Genomic DNA, 22,816 nt, shown 5'->3' on the forward strand with positions numbered 1-22,816 from the left:
TCCATGTATCATCCTGAATCAGATGCACCTGTTTGAGGTCGTTAGCTGCATAAAGACACCTGTCCACCCCATACAATCAGTAAGACTTTAACTTGTAACATGGCGAAGACCAAAGAGCTGTCCAAAGACACCAGAGACAAAATTGTACACCTCCACAAGGCTGGAAAGGGCTACGGAGCAATTACCAAGCAGCTTGGTGAAAAAAGGTCCACTGTTGGAGCTATCATTAGAAAATGGAAGAAGCTAAACATGACGGTCAATCTCAATCGGAGTGGAGCCCCATGCAAGATATCACCTCGTGGGGTCTCAATGATTCTAAGAAAGGTGAGGAATCAGCCCAGAACTACACGACAGGACTTGGTCAATGACCTGAAAAGAGCTGGGACCACCGTTTCCAAGGTTACTGTAGGTAATACACTAAGACGTCATGATGTGAAATCATGCATGGCACGAAAGGTTCCCCTGCTTAAACCAGCACATGTCAAGGCCCGTCTTAAGTTTGCATATGACCATTTGGATGATACAGAGGAGTCATGGGAGAAAGTTTTATGGTCAGATGAGACCAAAATAGAACTTTTTGGTCATAATTCCAATAAGCGTGTTTGGAGGAAGAAGAATGAAGAGTACAATCCGAAGAACACCATCCCTACTGTGAAGCATGGGGGTGGTAGCATCATGCTTTGGGGGTGTTTTTCTGCACATGGGACAGGACGAGTGCACTGCATTAAAGAGAGGATGACTGGGGCCGTGTATTGTGAGATTTTGGGGAACAACCTCCTTCCCTCTGTCAGAGCATTGAAGATGGGTCGTGGCTGGGTCTTCCAACACGACAACGACCCGAAGCACACAGCCAGGAAAACCAAGGAGTGGCTCCGTAAGAAGCATATCAAGGTTCTAGCATGGCCCAGCCAGTCTCCAGACCTGAACCCAATCGAAAATCTTTGGAGGGAGCTCAAACTCCGTGTTTCTCAGCGACAGCCCAGAAACCTGACTGATCTAGAGAAGATCTGTGTGGAGGAGTGGGCCAAGATCCCTCCTGCAGTGTGTGCAAACCTGGTGAAAAACTACAGGAAACGTTTGACCTCTGTAATAGCAAACAAAGGCTACTGTACCAAATATTAACATTCATTTTCTCAGGTGTTCAAATACTTATTAGCAGCTGTATCACACAAATAAATTGTTAAAAAATCATGCATTGTGATTTCTGGATTTTTCTTTTTAGTTTATCTCTCTCACAGTGGACATGCACCTACGATGAAAATTTCAGACCCCTCCATGATTTCTAAGTGGGAGAAATAGCAAAATAGCAGGGTGTTCAAATACTTATTTTCTTCACTGTATTACTTAATACTTATAAACTCCATACTTAAAAAGTATTTCTTCACAGGGGACCTATGATGCTTTTTCCACTTTTCTGACTTATAAATGTAGTTAGAATGTTGTATTCTGGTGTTAAACCATGCCAACGTTTCAGATCATGACGTTTGCGCATTTGGAAGTGAGCCCTGAAAGAAGTTTGGGATGGTTCAAAACTTTGGGTTTCAGAAGGTGTGGTAAAACTGTTCCTTTGTGATGTCACAGAGGCGCAAACTTCTTGATATGGTTCATAGTTAGGAAGCACTTTGGCCATGCGACCAATCACAGTGGCGTGATTCCACAGCTGGAATAGGTGCAGATTTTGGAAATCTTTTCAAGTTTTCTGTGCGGGTTATTGTGTGTAGCTGCTCTATAGGAGACCACAATGAGCATAATAGGTTCCCTTTAATGTTTCAACTTTATGCTACTAAAATGACATTCAAAACATTATGTGAAATTATGACTTTATGATTATGATTTATTATGATTTATTTTTAATTATTAATTATGATTTTCTCAGTAGACTTTTTCCTTGTGATATTTTCACTTTATTCTTGTTAAAGTACTGCTGAATTTAATTATATTGAATTGTATCATTTTTAGAACGTGCCACAGGCTGCAAAAAGCCACCTGACCTACCGCATACATTGTTTAGTACAGATCCTGCATACGTAAATACATCATGTCAGTCGTGGCTCGCCATGGCCTAAAAGTCTCCTCATGAACTCATGTCCATGTTGGTACAACGTACGATCCAAATGGGTGCTATTTGGCTGTGTGTAGAGTACTGCGCATTGACGTGATACTTTTGTTTGATTCTAAACAATCGGAGGCGCATCTGACCAGTTTTCAATGCGATCAGGAATGCAGCATCAGTTGCCATGGTAACTCTGCAGTCTAATTTTGCTTCTCTTTTGTGTTTTTGTGTTGCACGGTCCCTACTCTGCATGCCACAGAGACAACCAGGTAATACCACAGATGGCGTACTCCTATGGAGGCAGGGTGTGTTAAACGCCCACTCAGCGACCATGAGAATGATGGTTGATCTCTACACATGTGCTGTGATTGAGAGCGGATCATTGTTCACCTCAATTGTTATTGTTGTCTTGATTTTTTCTTTCCGGCTGATGTCTTCAATGTGGCATGTTTTCTGCAGTTTGATGCGGCAGCATTTTGAAGTGGAAAAGCAACTCTGCGAATATGTAAAGCCTGAAGGTGTGATTCAGTATGTACCATTTTTAGTTATATTTTGGAGACCAGAGTACAAAATGACCAGTACGAACTAATAAGGCCATTCCCATTCATTTTCACTGCCAGTGGAATGAAGGCTCTTCAATGATTCCATCATACAGTACTGTAGATGGCCTTGGGTTGTCGGAACAAAACATGACAACAGGGAGAACAAACCCAAGCTTCTCTCTATACTAAAGTCAATGATATGTATACTGTTTATGTACAGCAAGGGTGCTCATTAAGTCGATCGCGATCTACCGGTCGATCGCGGAGGTGGTACTGGTCGATCGCTGGTCGATCGCGGCGTGACATTAAAAAAATATCATCCTAGCATCAATGCCGTCACTTGATTGATATACAGGGCAGCCATTCAGATGACAACCGAATGTTGCCCTTTCGGGTGACCAATCAATTCAAACAACGTCTCTAAGTGCAGCAGAACTTACGATGTCAGCCTATCATCCATCCCCGTTACTTGATTGACATACAGGACAACCAGTCAGATGATAACTGAATTTTGACCTTTAGGTCACCGCTCATGCGTAAACAACGATGCAAAGTGCTAAGCTAGTCGGCGAATTGCGTCAGATTTTAAGCCCTGGCTAAAGTTTATGGTCACTAAAATGAGTGAAGTAGCTGGAACAAGTAAAAAGGCAAAAACATATCACTTCCATACGGAATGGGAGGTGGACTTTTTTTTTCACAATGTCTTTTTCGAAGTGCGTTTGCCTGGCTAACCTGGCTATCAGCAGCTACTGTCCGGACTATGCATCCCTGGCTGATTCAATTCAGTGCAAGTCATCAAAGTAAACTCAGGTAATTACAAAAAATGTTAATAGTTAATTATGTGTGTTTTGCAATATTGGCTCATTTGGTTATGTAAGGTACATCAACATACATTGTACGTACAAATAATCCTCAATACATTTGAAAATAAATAGATGTTTTGCATTTTTGTAGTGGGTAGATCATTTTGACTCGGTCATTTTAAAAGTAGCTCGCATGCTGAAAAAGTATGAGCACCCCTGATGTACAGTAATCAGTCATTCATCACGGTTAAGTAGTTAACCCAACCGTGATAAGTGAATATCCGCAAAGTTGGATTAATTATTTATAAAGGAATAAATTCATAGCTAATAGAAAACTTATTAAGATCTTCTAAACACAGTCTTTACTCCGACATTATTAGAGCCCTTGAGTCATGAAATAACACCCCTGTAATCACCTTTACACTCCTATATTCCAATATAGGAGGCATAATAAGAGAAAATAAAACATATAACACATAAATAAGACTTGTACTCATGTGTTTCTCTAAATGTGCTGTGGTGTTCGGGGAGCTGAGTGTGTGTGGGGGAGGGGCTGGCAGGAATTGATGTCAGGGGTTCAGAGATTAATTTTAACCATATCATTAATAATTACTTTGATATTGTTTGACTTTGCAGAGGGCCAATAAAAAATTAGCTGAAGGACAAAAATGGCCCACAGGCCGTACTTTGGACGCCCCCGTCTTAAACATTACAATAGGCAATACAGATTCCATGTGTTGGTCACTGGTACTGTACACACACTGCCCCCTGGAGTAGAATCTAGTATTACCTAGAGAAATTAATTATTGAAGCTTTTATGACAAAGGGGCAAAATATATTTTCCACTCAAGGATGAAGACAGGGTCTGGATATAAGACAATGAAGACACCATGGCAAGGATGTATAATAGGGATGCTCCGTCAGCATTTTATGCTGCCAATTATCCAGGACTGAAATTGGCCAATACCAATACGGATCACATGGATTAATTATACATGTGTGTGAGTGCCATTGGCCAGGGGTGTCATATGAAGGAGAAAAGTCAGGACAATTCCACGGTACCTTGACTGCCAATAGACCCAAAAAATTGGTCATTACTAATAAAATTACTGGGCTTTTGCCTCCCCCATTCCAAAAACATGCTAGGATAATTGGCCACTCCAAATTGTCCATAGGTATGAATGTGGGTGGGAATGGTTGTTTGTCTATATGTGCCCTGTGATTGGCTGGCCACCAGTCCAGGGTGTACCCCGCCTCTCGCCCCAAGACACCTGGGATAGGCTCCAGCACCCCCTCCGACCCACGTGAAGATACTAAGCCGTAGAAAATGAATGAATTAATGAATATTACTTTTTGAAGAGATTACTGTATGTATCACTCATATATACACGCCTTCATTGGTGCAACTTCCAGGTATGTGAAAAAGGACTCGGCAAACTCTGTGTCTTCCACCGCTGACAAAGGCCGGTGACATCACAAGGTTGCAGGTGTGAATGTGGCGCAAGTGTATTAAATCTGGTGTTATCGCTCTCTCGCGCTCTCATACTGGTCACTTAGAGTTCACCGTGGCACGTCATAGCCAGGAACTCTCGAAGGATGTGAAAGTAAGAACTGTTACTTGAATGGACAAACAATTAACACTCACTGTTATGCGTAAGGAGAAGCGAGCACACTAGAGACAGAGCAAGAAGTTGTTCATTGTTCTGTGTCCATATCGTATGAACAAATAAGTACCATTTGTGACTGTTGACTGCTATTCAGTCCATGTTCTTTGGGGTTTTAGAGTATCAACCAGTGACCAGTAGTTGACACAGTCAAGAGATGATTCAGTCAACATCATGTCTCAGCTCTCTCTCTCTTCTCTCTCTCTCTCTCTCTCTCTCTCTCTCTGCCATGCAAACAAGGTCTCTGTCATTCTGGCTGCCACCTCATCCGGTTAAGCCTAGTTTGCACTTGCACACATTTTGCCCCCACTGAAATTGTGCGTGTCAATGAAGTACAGTATGTGGAAAACTGCATTATTTTTGTGAAGTAGTCTTGAATGAAACGTGTACGCACCCAGACGTATGTGCAAATGATGCGGGCAGTGTATCAAAGCGTGTCTCATTAACATTAACTTTTCCACCGCCATTTTCAATTGCTATTCCTTGTGAATTTCTGTTCATAATTGATAATTAATGCTAGTGTTGGTGTGTGGGCATCTGCTTCCCGGCATGCCTTCCAACCTCAGTGGCGTCTGGGAGACTTTTTACAGGATTTTAAAAACAGCCATCCCAAGTAAACATGCTGACAAATCAAAGAAATCACCATCTGACAGCAGGAAGTTTACTTTTCCATGCCAATGCCCACTGATTGTTGAGCATGCCAGACGGGAGTCTCGGAGGGCAACGTTTCCCCAAGCTTTCCTGCAACTCAACATACTTGCAAGGATAAGAGCTTGCTAATCCAGGTGGTGGGATGAATGGCACTACTGTGAACAAGTGCTAGGTCCAATCGCAACTCAACTCTGCACAAAGAGCGTCTCAGTTCTGCTGCTGACACACAAAGTTGAAATATTCACGTCTGAAAAACACTATATAAACTGTAGTTATCTGTATTTTTATGATAGAAGATGTTTACCACACCCTGTTATGTACCTCTAATACTACCTAATACTACTAATACTACTTGATACTAGAGGAGAGCTGCTTTGTAAATACAGTGGCATCTCAGCTTTTGTTATTAGTTCTTTCCAAGAGGTTAGACGAACAAACCGAAGCATTTTTTCACATCGGAAATAATATAAATCCAAGCAAAAGTACATTTTATAGATAATTATTGTTGCAATGTGAAGGAATCAAAATGCACATTTGACCTTTGAGGGCAAAGAGCGGTGGGGGCGAGGGGCATTTCTGTACTTTGCGATGAGTTAAATACAGTATTTTATCAGATGGCACTCATTTGGGCACTCACAACTTTTTTGGCCCCATTGTAGGTTGTTTTGCAGTCGCAGTCAATAAAGACAGTGAGTCCGTTTTTTCAATACATTGTGTGTCTTTGTGTGTGTGTTACATACTGTATTTCAAGTGAGGGACAGTCTGCCTAATTTCGGATGGATGAAAAGTACAGGTGACAATAGCTGCACCCCTGCCCATCTATGTCAACAATACAAAGAGATATACACACTAATGTGCTATGTTATCTATAACACAAAGTGTATATAGCTTACAATGCAATATACTGACCCACAAGGGCTTCCTGACAATTTGGGGAGAAAAAGTGAACTCTTACAGTGGGTTACTTGTACGTTTGCACCACTAGTGGATCCCAACATTTTATTATTCCGTTGCGTTGGGTTAAAATTGAAGTATCCAAAAATAGCAGCTCTCATCCCTTTCCGTTTTGTAAAAGTAGCTCGAAGATGAAAACCTTTTGGAGACCGCAGTACTAGACAATACACTTTTGAGGTCTGTTAGCCATGTTTTTTTTCACGTTCAACTAACGCATTCCCAGCTTACCACGGAAGCTCCAAGTGGGATATTTCCTACTTTCAAGCTGTCTGGAATGCAGGATTAATGCAGGAAAATGGAACAGCAAATAAGTTATGTCATTCCTTAAAAGAGTCTTTTCATACCTTACACATGTATTGGACACCTGCAGTGTGTGTGTGGGAGGGGGGGCGTGTGTGTGACAGAGAGTACAATGGAAGGTGACCTATAGCTTTAAAGCAAATGTGCTTATGTGAGCATGTCAAAGAGAGGATAACTGGCTGCAGCAAGGGCATGGTTGCTCTTCCGACTTGCTCCTCATGTCTTGTCTCGAGTGACAGCGAGAGAAGTTTCTTACTGCTTCTGCTGATTATTTCAGCATCACTTGAACTTGTCAAACAAAACATAAATGTAGTTCCTTTCTACGATTAATCTTATTGGAGTAATCGTGGTGGTGTCGTTAATTGGCTCCAGACCCGGCCTATGCTGCTCCTTTTCAGCCCTTTCTATTGATTGTGGACTCCTAAGGAGCAGCTACACACAATAACCCACACAGAAAGCTTTCAAGAGCTTCCAGAATCTGCCTCTATTCCAGCTGTATTTCCTTGGATTTCCACGGCAGTCTGTTTTAAATGATTCCACACACAGGCCACCTGCGGGCACGCCCACTCCGCTGTGATTGGTAACCCTCCCAAGCGCTCCAGAGGACTTCCGGACAAGTTGAACCCCACTTAAGATAAGATATGCCTTTATTCATCCCTCAGTGGGGAAATTTGCACTTTCTAATGTTGTTGGTACTCGAGTTGATAATAAATGAATAAAGCCTTGAGAGCGACTTAAAAAGTGGTTGTTCTTGCGGCCGCTGACTTACTGTGTATGAACTGAAAGCGTGCTAACATGTCGATTTTCTACATCAGTTGTAGAAAGCGGGTCATTACAAGTTTTTGTGGGACTTCCCCTGTTAAAAAAACGTGCGTAGACCACTGACTGTGGTGGAAAAAGGCTATTAGCAACGGCAGACATTGGTGAGCTTGTAATTTGCACCCCGTTCCCTGTATGCACACGCTATAATGCTACACAGACCACCACTTACTTACACAACGTAGACACAGTTGGAACGCTGATAAATTGTTGTTTCTGACTTTCAACATGACCGAGTAACATTGAAAAGGCATCCAACTTCATTAAGTTGGGTGGTTAGTCCAGCTTCGTCGCTCACAACATGCCAACATCGAGGAAGCAAAGAAATGATACGAGTGCGAATACGGTGGGTCAACTCAAGTATCCAGCTACCATTAGCTCACACAATGTAAAAAGCGGTAGAAAATGAATGAATGAATGAATGTTTCATGGACAAACTTCAGTTGTTTTTCTTTGTTTGTTTGGCATGTTTAACCAAGTTAGTGGGAGCTAACATGTTTCAGTGCCTGCAGCATCACACTCTCTCTAACACATGAATAAGATGTGGGGGAATGTTTTTTCATGAGCTTTTCAACAATAAACATCTTTTGTTGAAAGAAGGGGTGTTGTGGACCTCCCCCTCTGTTCAAGATGGCGTAGACGCCTCTCTCTCACCCCTGTTTCAAGCCATCCCTCTTTGAGGGCCCTTATTTGTGGACGACATAAACATTTGCTCACGTCATGACAACAGCAAGGCTGAGCAGCTAAAAGAAGCTAAAGTCAAAGCACCTTCCAAAGCACCTTAGTCGGAACAAGCATCATTCTTCCTTCTTTAAGGCATGTCAAACCACACGTGGAAAACATGGCAACGAGGAGGGGGCATTCAGTTTGGTGGAGGTGGCGATGTCCTTGAAAGAATAATGGCGAGGAGGATCATAGAACGTTAACACCATTTCCAGTCACCAGAGTCAGTGTCCTATTAATGGGGTGGAAAAAGAAAGTGGAAGAAGGAGAAAGTTCTCCACATAAAAACTCATGTCCTTCCAGTCACCGCCTGGCAACCTTTGCATATCACATTTAGAAAATTAAAGGGCAACTGCACTTTTTTTCACAATTCATTGTGAAATTCACATTCACAGTCATTCACAATCCTTATGTTTATCTTTTCACTGCATTCTAAAGATAAAAACATGTTGTTTGGATGAACTGACCTTAGACTAACCCTGACATGATAGCACATTTTTGCCAGTCGATAACTGTGCTACACATTATCATTGATAATCGGTATTATCATTATTTATCAATTTTAAGACAATTTTTCATGACTTATATGGCATAAAACATATGGTTGTGTTTCTTCTGCAGTGTGGCGAGCGACACTGTGTGTGAGTGTTTACCATTTAGCACCATTTTCTTTATAGTTACATGGCCGACCAAAGGTGTTGGTGGCATTTTCTTTTTCCCAGTTGGAAAAATTGAAAAGGACGTCGTGTTTCAGGTGGTTGTGTTTCCCGTGTTCCTCGTCACTAATTTCAAACAATCGCAACATTTTGGTTTGTCTGTGTTCATGCGCTCATCAAACCAAATTTCCCACATGCCATTAGCTTGCAGCCAGCGACTTGAGTTTTTAATCGTTTGATTAATTAGTCAATTATCATGACAGACCAAATCAATATGAAACAAACACTGACTGTTAGTGGTTTGGTCCCCAACGTATCAAAAAAGTCCATCATTGTTGATGCTGATGGATTAATGAATTACTGCAGCTCTAAAGTACTCCACTGCTCATTTCTACAGCCAAGTCAACCAAATTGTACATCATTTGACATGTCAACCAAACTAAACCAGTTGTTTCAGTCACATAATTGTGCACAGACACACACACACACACACACACACACAGATGGTGCTCAACAGCCGACATGTGCGTCAACTTCCTTCCTCTTAACAGCCATGAAGCTTGAACAACGGTTGCAAAGATGCTTGACGAAAAGACAGACAGAAGACACTCGATTAGTGCTTCTGAAATTGCTCTACTTCAAATTGGAATATAAAGTCTATAAAGTTGTACTTGCATCTTTATTAGAATCCCCAAAGAGGGCACTTCAACTTTACTTTTATGTTTGGAACCACTGCAGATGATATTTCTACGATTTGCTCAAGCAATCAGGTATTTTGTTGTGGCTTTGGAATGAAAAACAACGTTGGGATCCACTGATCCATGTAATAAACTCCCCGAAGAGATGAAAAAACAAGACGGAAGCTATTCCGCATGGGTGATGCTGTAGCAGCAGAAGCATCAACAGGTGTGACAAAAGAAGCAGAAACTCACACGAAGGCATGGTAGATGAAGGCCCAGGCTCTGGGTCTCTCCAGCACGTTGTACAGGTAGTTCTGCAGCCTCCGGTAGCGCACATTCCTGCGGCCGCTTTGCGCGCTGTATATGAGCGGCTTCCCCAGCAGGCTGAGCCGGGCTCCCTGTTTCCCTCGCAGGCAGTCGGAACCGCCGGCGGCGCCGACGGAGTTGGAGGCTGACAATAAGCCGTCGTTGTTCATCATCATCATCATCTTTCGTCCGGACTCAACATCCTTCACGCATTCGGTGCGGTGGCCCGGCGAGGTCCTCATCCAGAGCCCGGCGCCGCCTTCGTCTCCGCTGTGGTTCCGTGGCATGGCATCACAGAAGCGGGCTTCCAATGCGAGGAGGGGGTGTCCGGCATGGAGAAAAGCAGTGGCTGGAAGTGAAACAGAAGCTGCTTTGACCGCCCTCTTTCCTCTTGCACCAACCTCTCCTTCGGCGGTGCGCGCGCGACCATAAATGACTGCGTGCAAAAAACAGCGCTTTGCATGCACTTTGTGTCTTATTCTGTGTGCGCGGTGACTGAAAGCTGCTCAAGTTGACGCTGTGACCCATAGGTCGTATTCAATGAACCAATGAACCCCCGCTCCGTGAACGGTGCAAAACGTGCTGACGATGTCATTTCCAGACGAAAATCTCCAAATGACTTTACAGTCATGCATCCAATGAAAAGCCTATCAGGTAACACAGGTCGTGAGGAATTTTCCGCTTGCATGCCTGGAAAAGTCAGAACCCATCGTGGACTCACTCAACATCTGCAGAAAACATCATGGAATGCTTTGTGGGACTCATTCACAAACATGTTTTACTTCCCTTGGAAGGACTGAATGAGTTCAGCTAAATGAAGCAATAGTCAAACTATGGAGTTTCCCAACTAAGGGTCGGGGTTTCTTTGTGGCAAAACATGCAAAGCTGACGCACAAATGGCTTTGGGGTTTGACTTTTTGCGTAAAGTGAAAGTTTTGCTTCCTTCTGAGTCGCCAAGCCCGTACAGTAGTGTGTACTTCGCGGCCTCTGTCCTCTGGCACCGTCAGGACAAATGAGATTTAGGGGTGAGTGATACTGCAAATTTTGGCATTGGTCCGATACCAAGTACAGTGCATCCGGAAGTATTCACAGCGCTTCACTTTTTCTACATTTTGTCGTGTTACAGACTCATTCCAAACTGTATTAAATTAATCTCTTACCTCAAAATTCTACACAAAATACTCCATTATGACAATGTGAAAAAGGTTTTTTTTTTACTTTTTTTGAATTTATTAAAAATAGAAAACAAAAAAATCACATTTACATAAGTATTCACAGCCTTTGCCATGAAGCTCAAAATTGAGCTCAGGTGCATCTTTTTTCCACTGATCATCCTTGAGATCTTTCTACAGCTTAATTGGAGTCCACCTGCAGTAAATTCAGTTGATTGGACATGATTTGGAAATATAATAACTGTCTATATAAGGTCCCACAGTTGACTGTGCATGTCAGAGCACAAACACCAAGCATGAAGTCAAAAGAACTGTCTGTAGACCTGCGAGACAGGATTGTCTTGAGGCACAAATCTGGGGAAGGATACAGAAAAATTTCTGCTGCTTTGAAGGTCCCAATGAGCACAGTGGCCTCCATTATTCGTAAATGGAAGACGTTTGGAACCACCAGGACTCTTCCTAGAGCTGGCCGGCCTTCTAAACTGAGCGATCGGGGAAGAAGGGCCTTAGTCAGGGAGGTGACCAAGGCCCTGATGGTCACTCTGTCAGAGCTCCAGCGTTCCTCTGTGGAGAGAGGAGAGCCTTCCAGAAGGACAACCATCTCTGCAGCAATCCACCAATCAGGCCTGTATGGTAGAGTGGCCAGACGAAAGCCACTCCTTAGTAAAAGGAACATGGCAGCCCGTCTGGAATTTGCCAAAAAGCACCTGAATGACTCTCAGACCATGAGAAACTAAATTCTCTGGTCTGATGAGACAAAGATTGAACTCTTTGGTGTGAATGCCAGGTGCCATGTTTGGAGGAAACCAGGTACTGCTCATCACCAGGCCAATACCATCCCTACAGTGAAGCATGGTGGTGGCAGCATCATGCTGTGGGGATGTTTTTCAGCAGCAGGAACTGGCAGACTAGTCAGGATAGAAGGAAAATGAATGCAGCAATATATAGAGATATCCTGGATGAAAATATTGCTGCATTCATTTTTCCTTCTATCCGGACTAGTCGAATAATGGAGGCCACTGTGCTCATTGGGACCTTCAAAGCAGCAGAATTTTTTCTGTATCCTTCCCCAGATTTGTGCCTCAAGACAATCCCGTCTCGCAGGTCTACAGACAGTTCTTTTGACTTCATGCTTGGTGTTTGTGCTCTGACATGCACAGCCAACTGTGGGACCTTATATAGACAGTTATTATATTTCCAAATCATGTCCAATCAACTGAATTTACTGCAGGTGGACTCCAATTAAGCTGTAGAAAGATCTCAAGGATGATCAGTGGAAAAAAGATGCACCTGAGCTCAATTTTGAGCTTCATGGCAAAGGCTGTGAATACTTATGTAAATGTGATTTTTTTGTTTTCTATTTTTAATAAATTCAAAAAAAGTCAAAAAAAAAAACTTTTTCACATTGTCATAATGGAGTATTTTGTGTAGAATTTTGAGGTAAGAGATTAAATTAATACAATTTGGAATGAGGCTGTAACATGACAAAATGTGGAAAAAGTGAAGCGCTGTGAATACTTTCCGGATGCACTGTAAATACAGCCATGCCGAAACTGATAACAATACTCATGACTTTGAATCATTTTGTGATTTTTGCCATTAATTGAAGATTAATGAACTAAAAATACAACACAACTTGAGTATTTGCTAAAAAAAACTTTTTATCCAAGTTTAAGTTTGATGCCTCATTTTTTTGTGAAGCATTGAGAATTACCACCTTCTTCAGCAGTTTTTGAACACACCGTTGTTGCTGATATGCCAAAGTTCAATGCTTCTTACATGATCATTTTTTAGTGGTGAGTAGTTACACACGGTCCACTTGAAATGAGTTTAACAAGCGTGTGGTGCATATTTAGGGTTTTAACCTGGATTAAGCATTAACATTTAGCTTGTTAGCTTCCATTGGCGGCGAGCAACGGCAATTGAAGAGAGAAGTGGGGGTTTCTGGAGGTGAAAGTCACTATTCCTCGTGGTTTTTCACCATTCACTGGTGATCCCGGAAGGTAACCACTCAGAACAGGGGGACATTTTGCACTTCAAATGTTGTATCTTCACTAATTCATGGTTATTCCAAAATACATGAATGAATCAATCATGCTGTTCATTCATGCTGAATACGGCCTATTAATAGTCACAAATGATGCATATCTAAGCAAATGTAGAGCATTCGGGCTGCATGCAAAGATGATGATAGGTAGTATTCTTTGGGACGTTGGGGAATGAGAATATTTACAGGTTGATTGATGAGGAAGTACTGTACAAAACACAGAGTTAAAAGAACAAAAAGGAACTCGCACAAGGCTAATATGCATGCGTCCTATGTGTTTCTTATTATGTCTACTATATTGGGCAATACGAGTGACTATAGGGATGTTATTTCATGTCTAGAGGACTCTAATCATGATTTCTATGCTCTATGAAAATACATATGAAAATATTCCACTGATAAATAATGCCACAATTGACTTTAACTGTGATAAACGAGAGATTACTGATATCAGAGGATGCGACAAAAGCAACAAAATCACCCAATTTATTGCCTTTTATTACATACAGTAATACTTTACAATAAGGTGCACAAATTTACAGTGGTGAATGAAGTGCTAACAAACCCTAACCACCACTCATTAGTTCCTCAGTAACTACTCTATTTGAGTTCCAAGTAAAGAAAAGTAAAAGTAAAAGCCAGTGGAGCAAAATAATCAAAAAAAGCAATAATTACTTTTAGTTAGCTGTCATTCAAATTCTTCTTCCCCGAGTTAAAATAATCAACAATGTCAGAATACACAACAATGTGTGAATATAAACAGATGTTTCGACCCCAGCCTACTCTTGGTATCGATATCTTCCGCATTTGGCTTGAAAAGTCTTTAAGTTAACTTTAAGTCAACTAGAAAAGTTGAAGTACTGATCTTGTCCATCCTGTGTTTAAGGGATTAGCGTTACATTGAATTTGGTCATGTTGTGAGCGTCTGACAGCCTGAAAGGAGTCATTGTGTGCTACATCAATAGCGCCCTCTGTTGGTGGCCACTGTACTACACAAGTGGAAACGACTGTATGCCATTTCAGTGCCGCTGCTAGATATCACCAGTCCTGGATAGCTACAACTTGAAATGTATTTAACACTTGCTTCACTGTACGTTGGAACCTTGGTTAGCGTAGAAGGCGTGGCACGGTGCGTGGCATGTCAGCGTTGCGTCGCGACCCCAGAATGCAGAAAGCAGGACCGAAATGCAGATAAAAAGTATTTTCTTTAATGATAATTCGCCTGACAGCAGCAGGATGGCGGGAACAGGCCAAATCAAACAAATGATAGACAATGAACCAACGAGGTGAGAAGCGAATTAAATAGGGAACAGAAAATTTGAGGCACTAGTAAAGGTGGGAACAAACAGAAAGGAACAACACAGGAAGTGGCTACAAAATAAGGGCAGCAACTAAGGCATAGAAGGAAACTAAACAAGCTGTCACGGAGGCTAACTCCCACATCGTGGCAGAAGGTCTGATTCTGTAACCGAAACGGATGCTAACCACATTAACTTTTCCCATTAGAAACAATGTGAAACAAATGTATCTGTTACGCCCTGTGTTGGACCCTGTGTTTGTTTATGTTCCTTTTTGGTATTTTTGTTTCTGTTTGGACACTCTTACTTTGTATTTACTTCCTGCTTTGCCCTGGTCTGTTTTCCTGAGTTGCGCTTCTCACCCACACCTGTTCCTAATTTCTGTCGTGGCTATTTAGCTCAGGTTTGTGGTCTCCCTGCAGCACGGTGGTCGAGTGGTTAACGCACAGACCTCACAGCTAGGAGACCTGGGTTCAATTCCACCCTCGGCCATCTCTGTGTGGAGTTTGCATGTTCTCCCCGTGCATGTGTGGGTTTTCTCCGGGTACTCCGGCTTCCTCCCACATTCCAAAAACATGCTAGGTTAATTGGCGACTCCAAAAATTACCCCGCCTCTCGTCCGGAGACAGCTGGGATAGGCTCCAGCACCCCCCGCGACCCTCGTGAGGAAAAAGCGGTAGAAAATGAATGAATGTGGTCTCCCTTTTGTGGGATCAATGTCATTTGTTGGTTTGCTGTAATAATTAAAAATACATACAAAGATCTGCATCCTGGGGTCGCAACGCCAAATGTTAGCACAAAACACATGTTTATAGTTTCACAATTATAGTTTTACATGAACAACTTCATTGAGACAAGGGAGGCCTGCAGTTATTTGGATGTTGTGGGGTCTTTTGTGACCTCTTGGGTGAGTCATTTTGGTTGGCCGGCCACTCCTGGGAAGGTTCACCACTGTTTCATGTTTTGGCCATTTGTTGATAATGGCTCTCACTGTGGTTTGCTGGAGTCCCAAAGCTTTAGAAATGGCTTTATGACCTTTTCTACACTGATAGATTTTCACACAGGTTTGGATAAAAAAAAAGTTTCATTTAAAAAATGCATTTTGTGTTCAGTTGGGCGAACAGAATGTGATCGGATGTGAAGCGTTAATTGGTGAGGGATTACTGTACATGGAAAAAATTGTGGAGTCCAGCTCATGAAAGATGAGAGCAAAATGCAACACGTGATGCAATATTTATGTTGACTGTATAAACAAGAATGGATCAATGTTGAAAATAAGTAGAAAAAACATTTCTCTTCCACACATTCGTTTTATTTGTAAATAATAAAAATGAACTTTTTGAAATATAAAACATACACATCATCTGAGCCACATCTGCGATACAAGCAAGAATTGTTGAAATCAATGCTTGACTACTTTTTGTCAAATGTTCTTTCAGTGGAACACATACGTTGTAAACAATCAATGTTATCCGGTGAATACTGACAAAGAAAAAGACTGGATATGAGCAGGATTCAGACATTGGCTTCAAAACACAAACAATAACCAAAATAACTTTTACAGACTTGTTTGTTTTCATGGGTGACCATGATTGTGACCCAAGTCTGTTACATTTAGTTGTCTCACTGCATGGTGCGCTTATGTATTCATAACCCCCTCCTTGCATAACCGCATCTGCCTTTATACTTATTTGAGGTCTTTATGTTGAAACAGAACCAACTTCTAGTTCCATAGTTCCATCGTGGACCTGATGGGTACTGTACATGGATAAGCCAGTTCCTTGGGTGTGAGATCACAGACTACAGTACATTAGTAATGGGAAAAGCCATTCCTTTTAGTGACTCCGGTTCTAATGAGCCACTCTCTAAGTGAATCCAGTCCTCGATTGACCCTTGATTCAGTGAAACTCGAGTACGTGTTGAGCACCTGTGAGTCAGTGAAACTCAAGTCTTTGCCAACCAGTGAGTCAGAAAAGCGTGAGTCTTCGACGAGCACCCGAGAGTCACCGACACTCGAGTACTTGTTCAGCATGAGAGTCAGTGAGAGTCAGTCAAGGCTCAAGCACTCGTGAGTCAGTGAAACTGGAGTCTTCAAAGAGCTACGAGTCCTTGACAAGCATCAGTCAGTTAGTGAACCCCAAATACTTGTCCAGCACAAGGTGAGTCAGAGAAACTCTGGCATTTATAAAGCAACCACGAGTCAGTGTAATTCGAGTACTGCTTGAGCGTCCATGAGTCAGTGAAACGGGTATTTGTCAAGCACCTGCAAGTCAGCGAAACTCGCAGGATGAGAGAGTGGATTGTTTGCTTTGTGGCGTCTGTGATGCAGCTCGGGCAGGAAGAGTAAAGGAGCGGTGACTTGCGGCCAAGGACAGGATCTGAGGTTTTTTCCACGGTGGGTTACTCTATTTCTACAAATGCAGTTAGAGTTGCACAATTAGTGACTTGATAACTGGTTTACTTTTTGAATTTAGCCTGAGCACGGGTGAGCCAGTGACAGAGCTAATGCAGACGAGTACCCGTCAGTCAGTAAAAAAGAAAAAAAAAGGTGATTCAAGAACGACTCGTTTGTTACTTCATGACATGTCGACAGTACATCCGATACAGTAGAGGCACATCGTCGACATAATTTTGGGATTGTGTTTGAGACATCCGGCACCTGACTGAGACGTGGCGTAGACAAATGTATTTGTCATAATGGTGATGGCTTCAGTTTCTTGATTTATCTCTTTAATATTCATTTACAAGCAAAATGTACAACTGCATGCAACATACAAGCGTCCCTACAGTATGTGGAACAAACACACGTACCTAGTTCAGTATCTTATTTTCATTGATCTGATTCGCTTTACATAAAAAAAATCTGCATGCAGCTTGGAACAGGACATATTGGAACCCGCCCCCTACCGAGATGAGAGGGGTCTGTCGGCCGAACGGAGGATGAGCATCAGTGTTGTCTGATCGGTTACTTCCACATGAACAGTGCACAAGAAGAAACACTTTCTGTATTCTTATATCTACACCAAAACATAAGCAGGATGAGTGATTGTGTCATAATCTCTTTACATGTTTTTTGTTTTCGTTTTTGCAAAAAGCTCAATTTTGAAGTTGTACAAAAAGCAAGCTCTTGTGCTCGTGTCTCATCTGCAAAGACCGTCAACTAAAGGTCAACTAAAAGCTTGAAACGTGCTGGGGTGAGGGTGTTTTGACCAGGTGAACTTTTCCATATTTTGTACGGATGCTGCATTTCTGTGATATTTTATGGCGACATGAACGTTAATCAGACGTCCCCCTCCCAGGTCTCTTTTCACGCATCGATACTCCATACAAGGACAGCGGGGCAGCGGAACAAAGAAAACATTGCCGTACTTTAATGTCATTTCGTGTTTCAAACGCCAAGCTGTGTCTCCCGTACCTGCACAAGACTTGCAGACAATAAAATAGTTTTCATATCCTTTTTTTTTTTTCTTACTGCTTGTGTTTTTTTCTTTTCATGCACACATCAGACTGACAACATATCATGAGCATTTAAAGACACTATAAAACATTTTGTGGCAATAGAAACATAGGAAAAAAAAGAAACGAACAACAAAGCAAACACACTAAAAGAATATGGCTTCGAGCAGCCATGGTAAACATTTGAAAAGAGGATCTTTTGACAAAGAGAGGGACCAGTGATGCGGCTCCGGGGTCTAGGCACCAGTAGAAGGCCCTGTGCTTCCAGACTAAATACCCATGTGGAAGCACGCTGCCTGTGGGCAGAGATGCTGGCAGTCTGATGGGGTTCTGGAGGAGGACAGTGCAGATAGGACAGCGGTGTTCTACCTGCATGACCTCTGTCTGGAGTTCATACATTCCGACGCTTACATACAATGCATTGCTATTGTTAACTCAGCTAAAAACCACCCTGCCTCCTTGGTCACATGGCATTGATCTCGATCAACTTCATCACCTCTCCACTCAGACGCCACAGCTTGTCGTCTGCGGACAGCCTGACAGCCCCCCGGTCTTCAGTGTACTCAAAGAAAAACAGATGTTTCCTAAATGGTTATGAAACACTGAAACGCGGCGTCCCGAGAAGAGAGAGAAAATGAACCCCAATAGGAGTGATTGTCAGATCTCAACAAAGCTTTCTTGTGGTGGGCTGTTCTGATTGTTGCTGCCGAACATTTCTGCATCTCTTCTTACAGTACATGTCGGGAGTTCCTTACTCACAGAGCGGTGTTGAGCTGTTGGTCCACTAAGATCGGACCCCGGGGGGGCCGGAGGAGCTGTCCAGTGACGACTGAGAAGCTCGACGTGTGAGGGAGGCCAGAGTCGGATCCACCAAAGAAGAAGGCGGGAACAACTTGTACCAACCAATGACTGTGCTTGATAAGTCCAGTTCCTCCAGGAGGATTTGTGCAACTCCCATAAAGCTTTTATGGTCCATGCGGCCGTAGTCTCCCCATACAATTACCTGAACGTGGCAGTAAAAATGGTTTGATGCTCTGGTCTGGCTCAACCTCCAGAACATTAAGAGGAAATAAGCATCTCTTCCACTTACCTGTAAGACTTTACCCTGTGGACTTTCCTCGAAGAGCAATGCTTGCTGATAGAGCGGGTCGAGTGTTTTCCGTGCAATCTTGGTTTTCTTTTTGGCTACGTACGTGCCGTTGTTCAGCAGATAGACCTTGACATATGGCGCTGAGGGCAGAAGCGAGACCACAAATGAGCCACTGAGGTTAGTGGGCAGGCATGGATAGTAGTCTAATAGAATGAACTGTACATCTATACGTTTTTACATTTGACATGAAATAAGAACAGTGACAAGACCTAGCCACTCGAGATATAATGGTCTTTACGCTAATCATAGAGACTACTTCACAGCAGGTCCAGGAAAACAAGGTTTGATCAATCAACATCTCCTTTAAATGTAAGAAAACAATTGGTCAAATAATCATTGTTCAACTTGAATGTGTAAACTACATTAAAATAGTAGATATTACATACAAAACTACATTTAAAGTGCGCTAGAATTTCACAAGAATGCTGAGAATGAATCTGCTGTTGAGAGAGTTGGCTTTCAGAAACCATCGCTCCTCCTTCGACAAAGGCACGGAGCACAGTGAACTTCAGTTTACAGAAGCTCACAGAAGCTCACTTTGGGCTCTGCTAGGTAGCGGGGTTGATTTTGACTGACGGCTACCAGTCTCCTTTCTCTATGTGACGAAGTCACGCAGATTCGACCTTTTCTGTATTGTGTAGTTCTGAGCTGCTGTTCGTGGTGTGGACCATTAGTTGACATGGACTAAGGAATCACGTTTGTCAATGAAAACATAATACATAATCCCAGCATTATTGACCATTGTTTGTCCCATGGTTCGCAATGTTAGACATTTTGGACTACGAATGCCAATACAAAGTTTATCCATCCTCTGTGAGCCACAGCCAATCCAATCCAACTAGTGTGTAGTTTCTGGTGTTGCAATGTGAAAAGAATCATTAATTGTCATTTCATACAAGAAACGTGTAGTCTTTACCTGGGAGAGATTTCGATCCTGGCTTTTGGACAAGTCCACGGGCTCTGATAACTTCCACTTCCAGCTGACCCTTTTTCTCCATCATACCTATCTGAATGTCACCTGAAACATGAGGATGATAATCGTATGATAATGATAATGACCACACTTCACTCGTATTTACATGTTTTTTTAAAAACCCAATTAAAAAAACGTATAAATACGTATTTTACCTTCTTTTACGCGAGAGGTAAGAAGAGGTGATGACGCAATAGCAGACTAAAAGAAGTCTCCATTCAAGCAGTCACAAAAACGTCCACAAGGTGACGGAAGTGCATTTCACAAATGACTGACATGGATGTTCTGCATGTATTTACAGATTCCATAGCAAGGGGTATGTGGGAGAGCATGGAGGAGTGTAGCGTGCAGGTCACGCATTACAGCCAAATTTTAATGCATGCACACGCACACAGTTTAGTTCCAAATGAGAAAATTGTAAATAGTTCACAGTGTTAAATTGTTATTGTCATGTAAAAAAATGTTTTTTGCGTTGTTGATATAGTTGTTCAGATATTTGAACTGTCACAAAAGCAAAGCAATTGTGCCTGAAAAGACAGAAACCGCTCCAAGAGGGTACAGCATACCTATGGCTGGTGTCGCCAGTGTTTGCCTGCCTACTAACTGAGCTGGACCCAACCCATCCAGGAAGTCACTGAGCTGGCTGCTGGCTCCCAGGTTCACCCCGGGGAAGATCAAACTAGAGAGACACACAGACGTTCCACTCATGGTAAGTTGGACAACACACACCGGTAGCTACCCTTCGACAACGTTATCGTCGTCATCATTTCCAGATACAGAAGAAGTCTACGTGTTTACATGAAATAAGCAGAATGCTAAGGAGCACAGTGTCATTATCCTGAATTCATTCTTTTATTATTTATTTCATACTTTGGTGTCAGAGATCATTTACCCTGAATTTGTTCATTATTTAAAGAATATCAGAGTGTGTGCTTGTATGTATGTATTTTCAGTTCTGCATTGATGCCACACAGTGTGATCATCATAAAAGCAAGGCATGCTGGGAAGCCCGCGCTCACACTTCCCCAACACATGCACAGAAACCCAGCATGCCTTGTGTGTGTGATGACCCTTTTGTTTTTTGGAGTAATTGATAACCTGTTAGCTGCAAATAAGCAAGATGACGTTTATCTCTGATCCTGATTCTGCGTTTACCGAGGCCCCCATAGTCCTTATAAAGTATGCATGAAGAGTTTTTAAAGCCCTAACTTTTAAAACTGAGGTGATATTACATCAATTGACAAAAAATATTTGGTGTAGGCTAGTGAGGATGAGGAAACGTTACTCACTTCCCCTCAGAGTTGTAGCTGTTCATGCTACCATTGTTGGACTCCCTGCTGGGCTGCCTGCTCATGTTCCTGGTCAGCTCCACTGCCATCCCCGTCTCTGTGCTCCTCTGGATGGGGGCACCTTTCTCTTTCTTAGTCTTTGCTTCTGCGTACAAAGTCACGCATGATTGTTATCAACAAAAACGTGACTCAGTTTCCTTGGACGCTTTTCAGCAGTAGTATATTTCAAAACATCATAGCTTTCACTAAATGTTTCATGCCACGCATGAAAAACCACAGAACATGAGACTCACATTTGATGGTTGATGTGACCTTTATCCTTGACTCATCCTATGTAAACACCGAGAAATTATAAATATATTTGAAAACCACAGCGGCTTTCAGAAGCAGTTAAAAGTCTGTGATGTGTCCGTTTGATGCACTGCCAAAAGTACACAGTATTTTTGTGTTTTACTCTCCCCTCCAGTGGTCAGTAGTAAACAGGAAATTGTTGGGGAGAAAAACAAGCCAAAAGAGCTGACCGAGGTGTGTCCACCCTATGATTCATTATGTTCCTGCAAGACCAGAAAAAGCACAACAGTTTGACGGACTTGAATGTAGTACCTTACCTGTCTTTGCTCTCATCCATGACGGTCAGAGAGGCTTTTTCCAACTGAGCTACAGCTCCCTATGTCTCTACTTCTTATCTCTCCACTCAGCTTCGGTGATAATGACAGGGCCAGACACACCCCTCCAGGCCGAATTAGCTTTTTAGGTCTGGGAACGCAGTCAGTGTCTGAATGAGGAGTGGCAAGGCTTTCGGCAGCCTACCAGGTTCTTTCAAGTTTCCACAACATATCATGTGGCTGTTTGTCTTCATAACATCCACTGAGATGGGTCTTTTAGAGAATGAAAGGAACATTTGCAGTGTATGGGCTTTGGTACAGGCTGCTCCCTAGGACAAATCCTTTTTAATGTGTAACATTGTATGAACATTGTATGGGGCACACAATTTAACTTTGCGACACAGAATAAATGATTCTGTTTTAATCTTGAAAAAGCACTTCAAAATATGCAGGATTTGGAATGAACATTTGATTAGCCTCAACAGCACTAACAGCACAAATACTCCTCCTTGTTTTACACCACAATGTTTACATGCCTTGGGAATACAATATTTCACTGCAGTAATAATCATTACCAGTGAATGGCGAGCAATTGATATGCCCATAAAAATACACCCCTTTTCCAAACCCTCCTGCTCGCTTGACGATGTTCTCCTCCAATTTTGGTTCAGATTC

At 42.4% G+C, this 22,816-nt stretch overlaps 2 protein-coding genes across 31 annotated transcripts in view; both read right to left on the bottom strand.

Moving 5' to 3' along the window:
* Positions 1–10,641, bottom strand: part of LOC131136548 (potassium voltage-gated channel subfamily KQT member 5-like) — a 114,400-nt gene extending 103,759 nt beyond the window's left edge. For 2 of the 4 annotated variants that reach the window (XM_058083543.2, XM_058083514.2), the window contains exon 1: positions 10,098–10,641. In XM_058083543.2, the coding sequence (XP_057939526.2) occupies positions 10,098–10,438 (341 nt within the window). In that variant the 5' untranslated portion in view covers positions 10,439–10,641. The remainder of the gene's footprint in view (positions 1–10,097) is intronic. The other 2 variants (XM_058083524.2, XM_058083534.2) reach the window with 1 other exon arrangement.
* A 5,317-nt stretch (positions 10,642–15,958) lies between these two features.
* The window catches only part of rims1b (regulating synaptic membrane exocytosis 1b), a 67,429-nt gene continuing 60,571 nt past the window's right edge, over positions 15,959–22,816 (bottom strand). For 24 of the 27 annotated variants that reach the window (XM_078793452.1, XM_078793447.1, XM_078793441.1 and 21 more), the window contains 5 exons: positions 21,537–21,681; positions 20,814–20,926; positions 20,191–20,292; positions 19,215–19,354; positions 15,959–19,127 (listed from right to left, as the gene is read on the bottom strand). In XM_078793452.1, the coding sequence (XP_078649578.1) occupies positions 18,909–19,127; positions 19,215–19,354; positions 20,191–20,292; positions 20,814–20,926; positions 21,537–21,681 (719 nt within the window). In that variant the 3' untranslated portion in view covers positions 15,959–18,908. Of the gene's footprint in view, positions 19,128–19,214; positions 19,355–20,190; positions 20,293–20,813; positions 20,927–21,536; positions 21,682–22,144; positions 22,322–22,816 lie in introns of those variants that run through there. The other 3 variants (XM_058091689.2, XM_058091688.2, XM_078793432.1) reach the window with 3 other exon arrangements.

Source organism: Doryrhamphus excisus, linkage group LG9 (genome assembly GCF_037039965.1).
Source record: "Doryrhamphus excisus strain RoL-2023G ecotype Guam linkage group LG9, RoL_Dexc_Guam_v1.1, whole genome shotgun sequence".
Lineage (NCBI taxonomy): Eukaryota > Metazoa > Chordata > Actinopteri > Syngnathiformes > Syngnathidae > Doryrhamphus > Doryrhamphus excisus.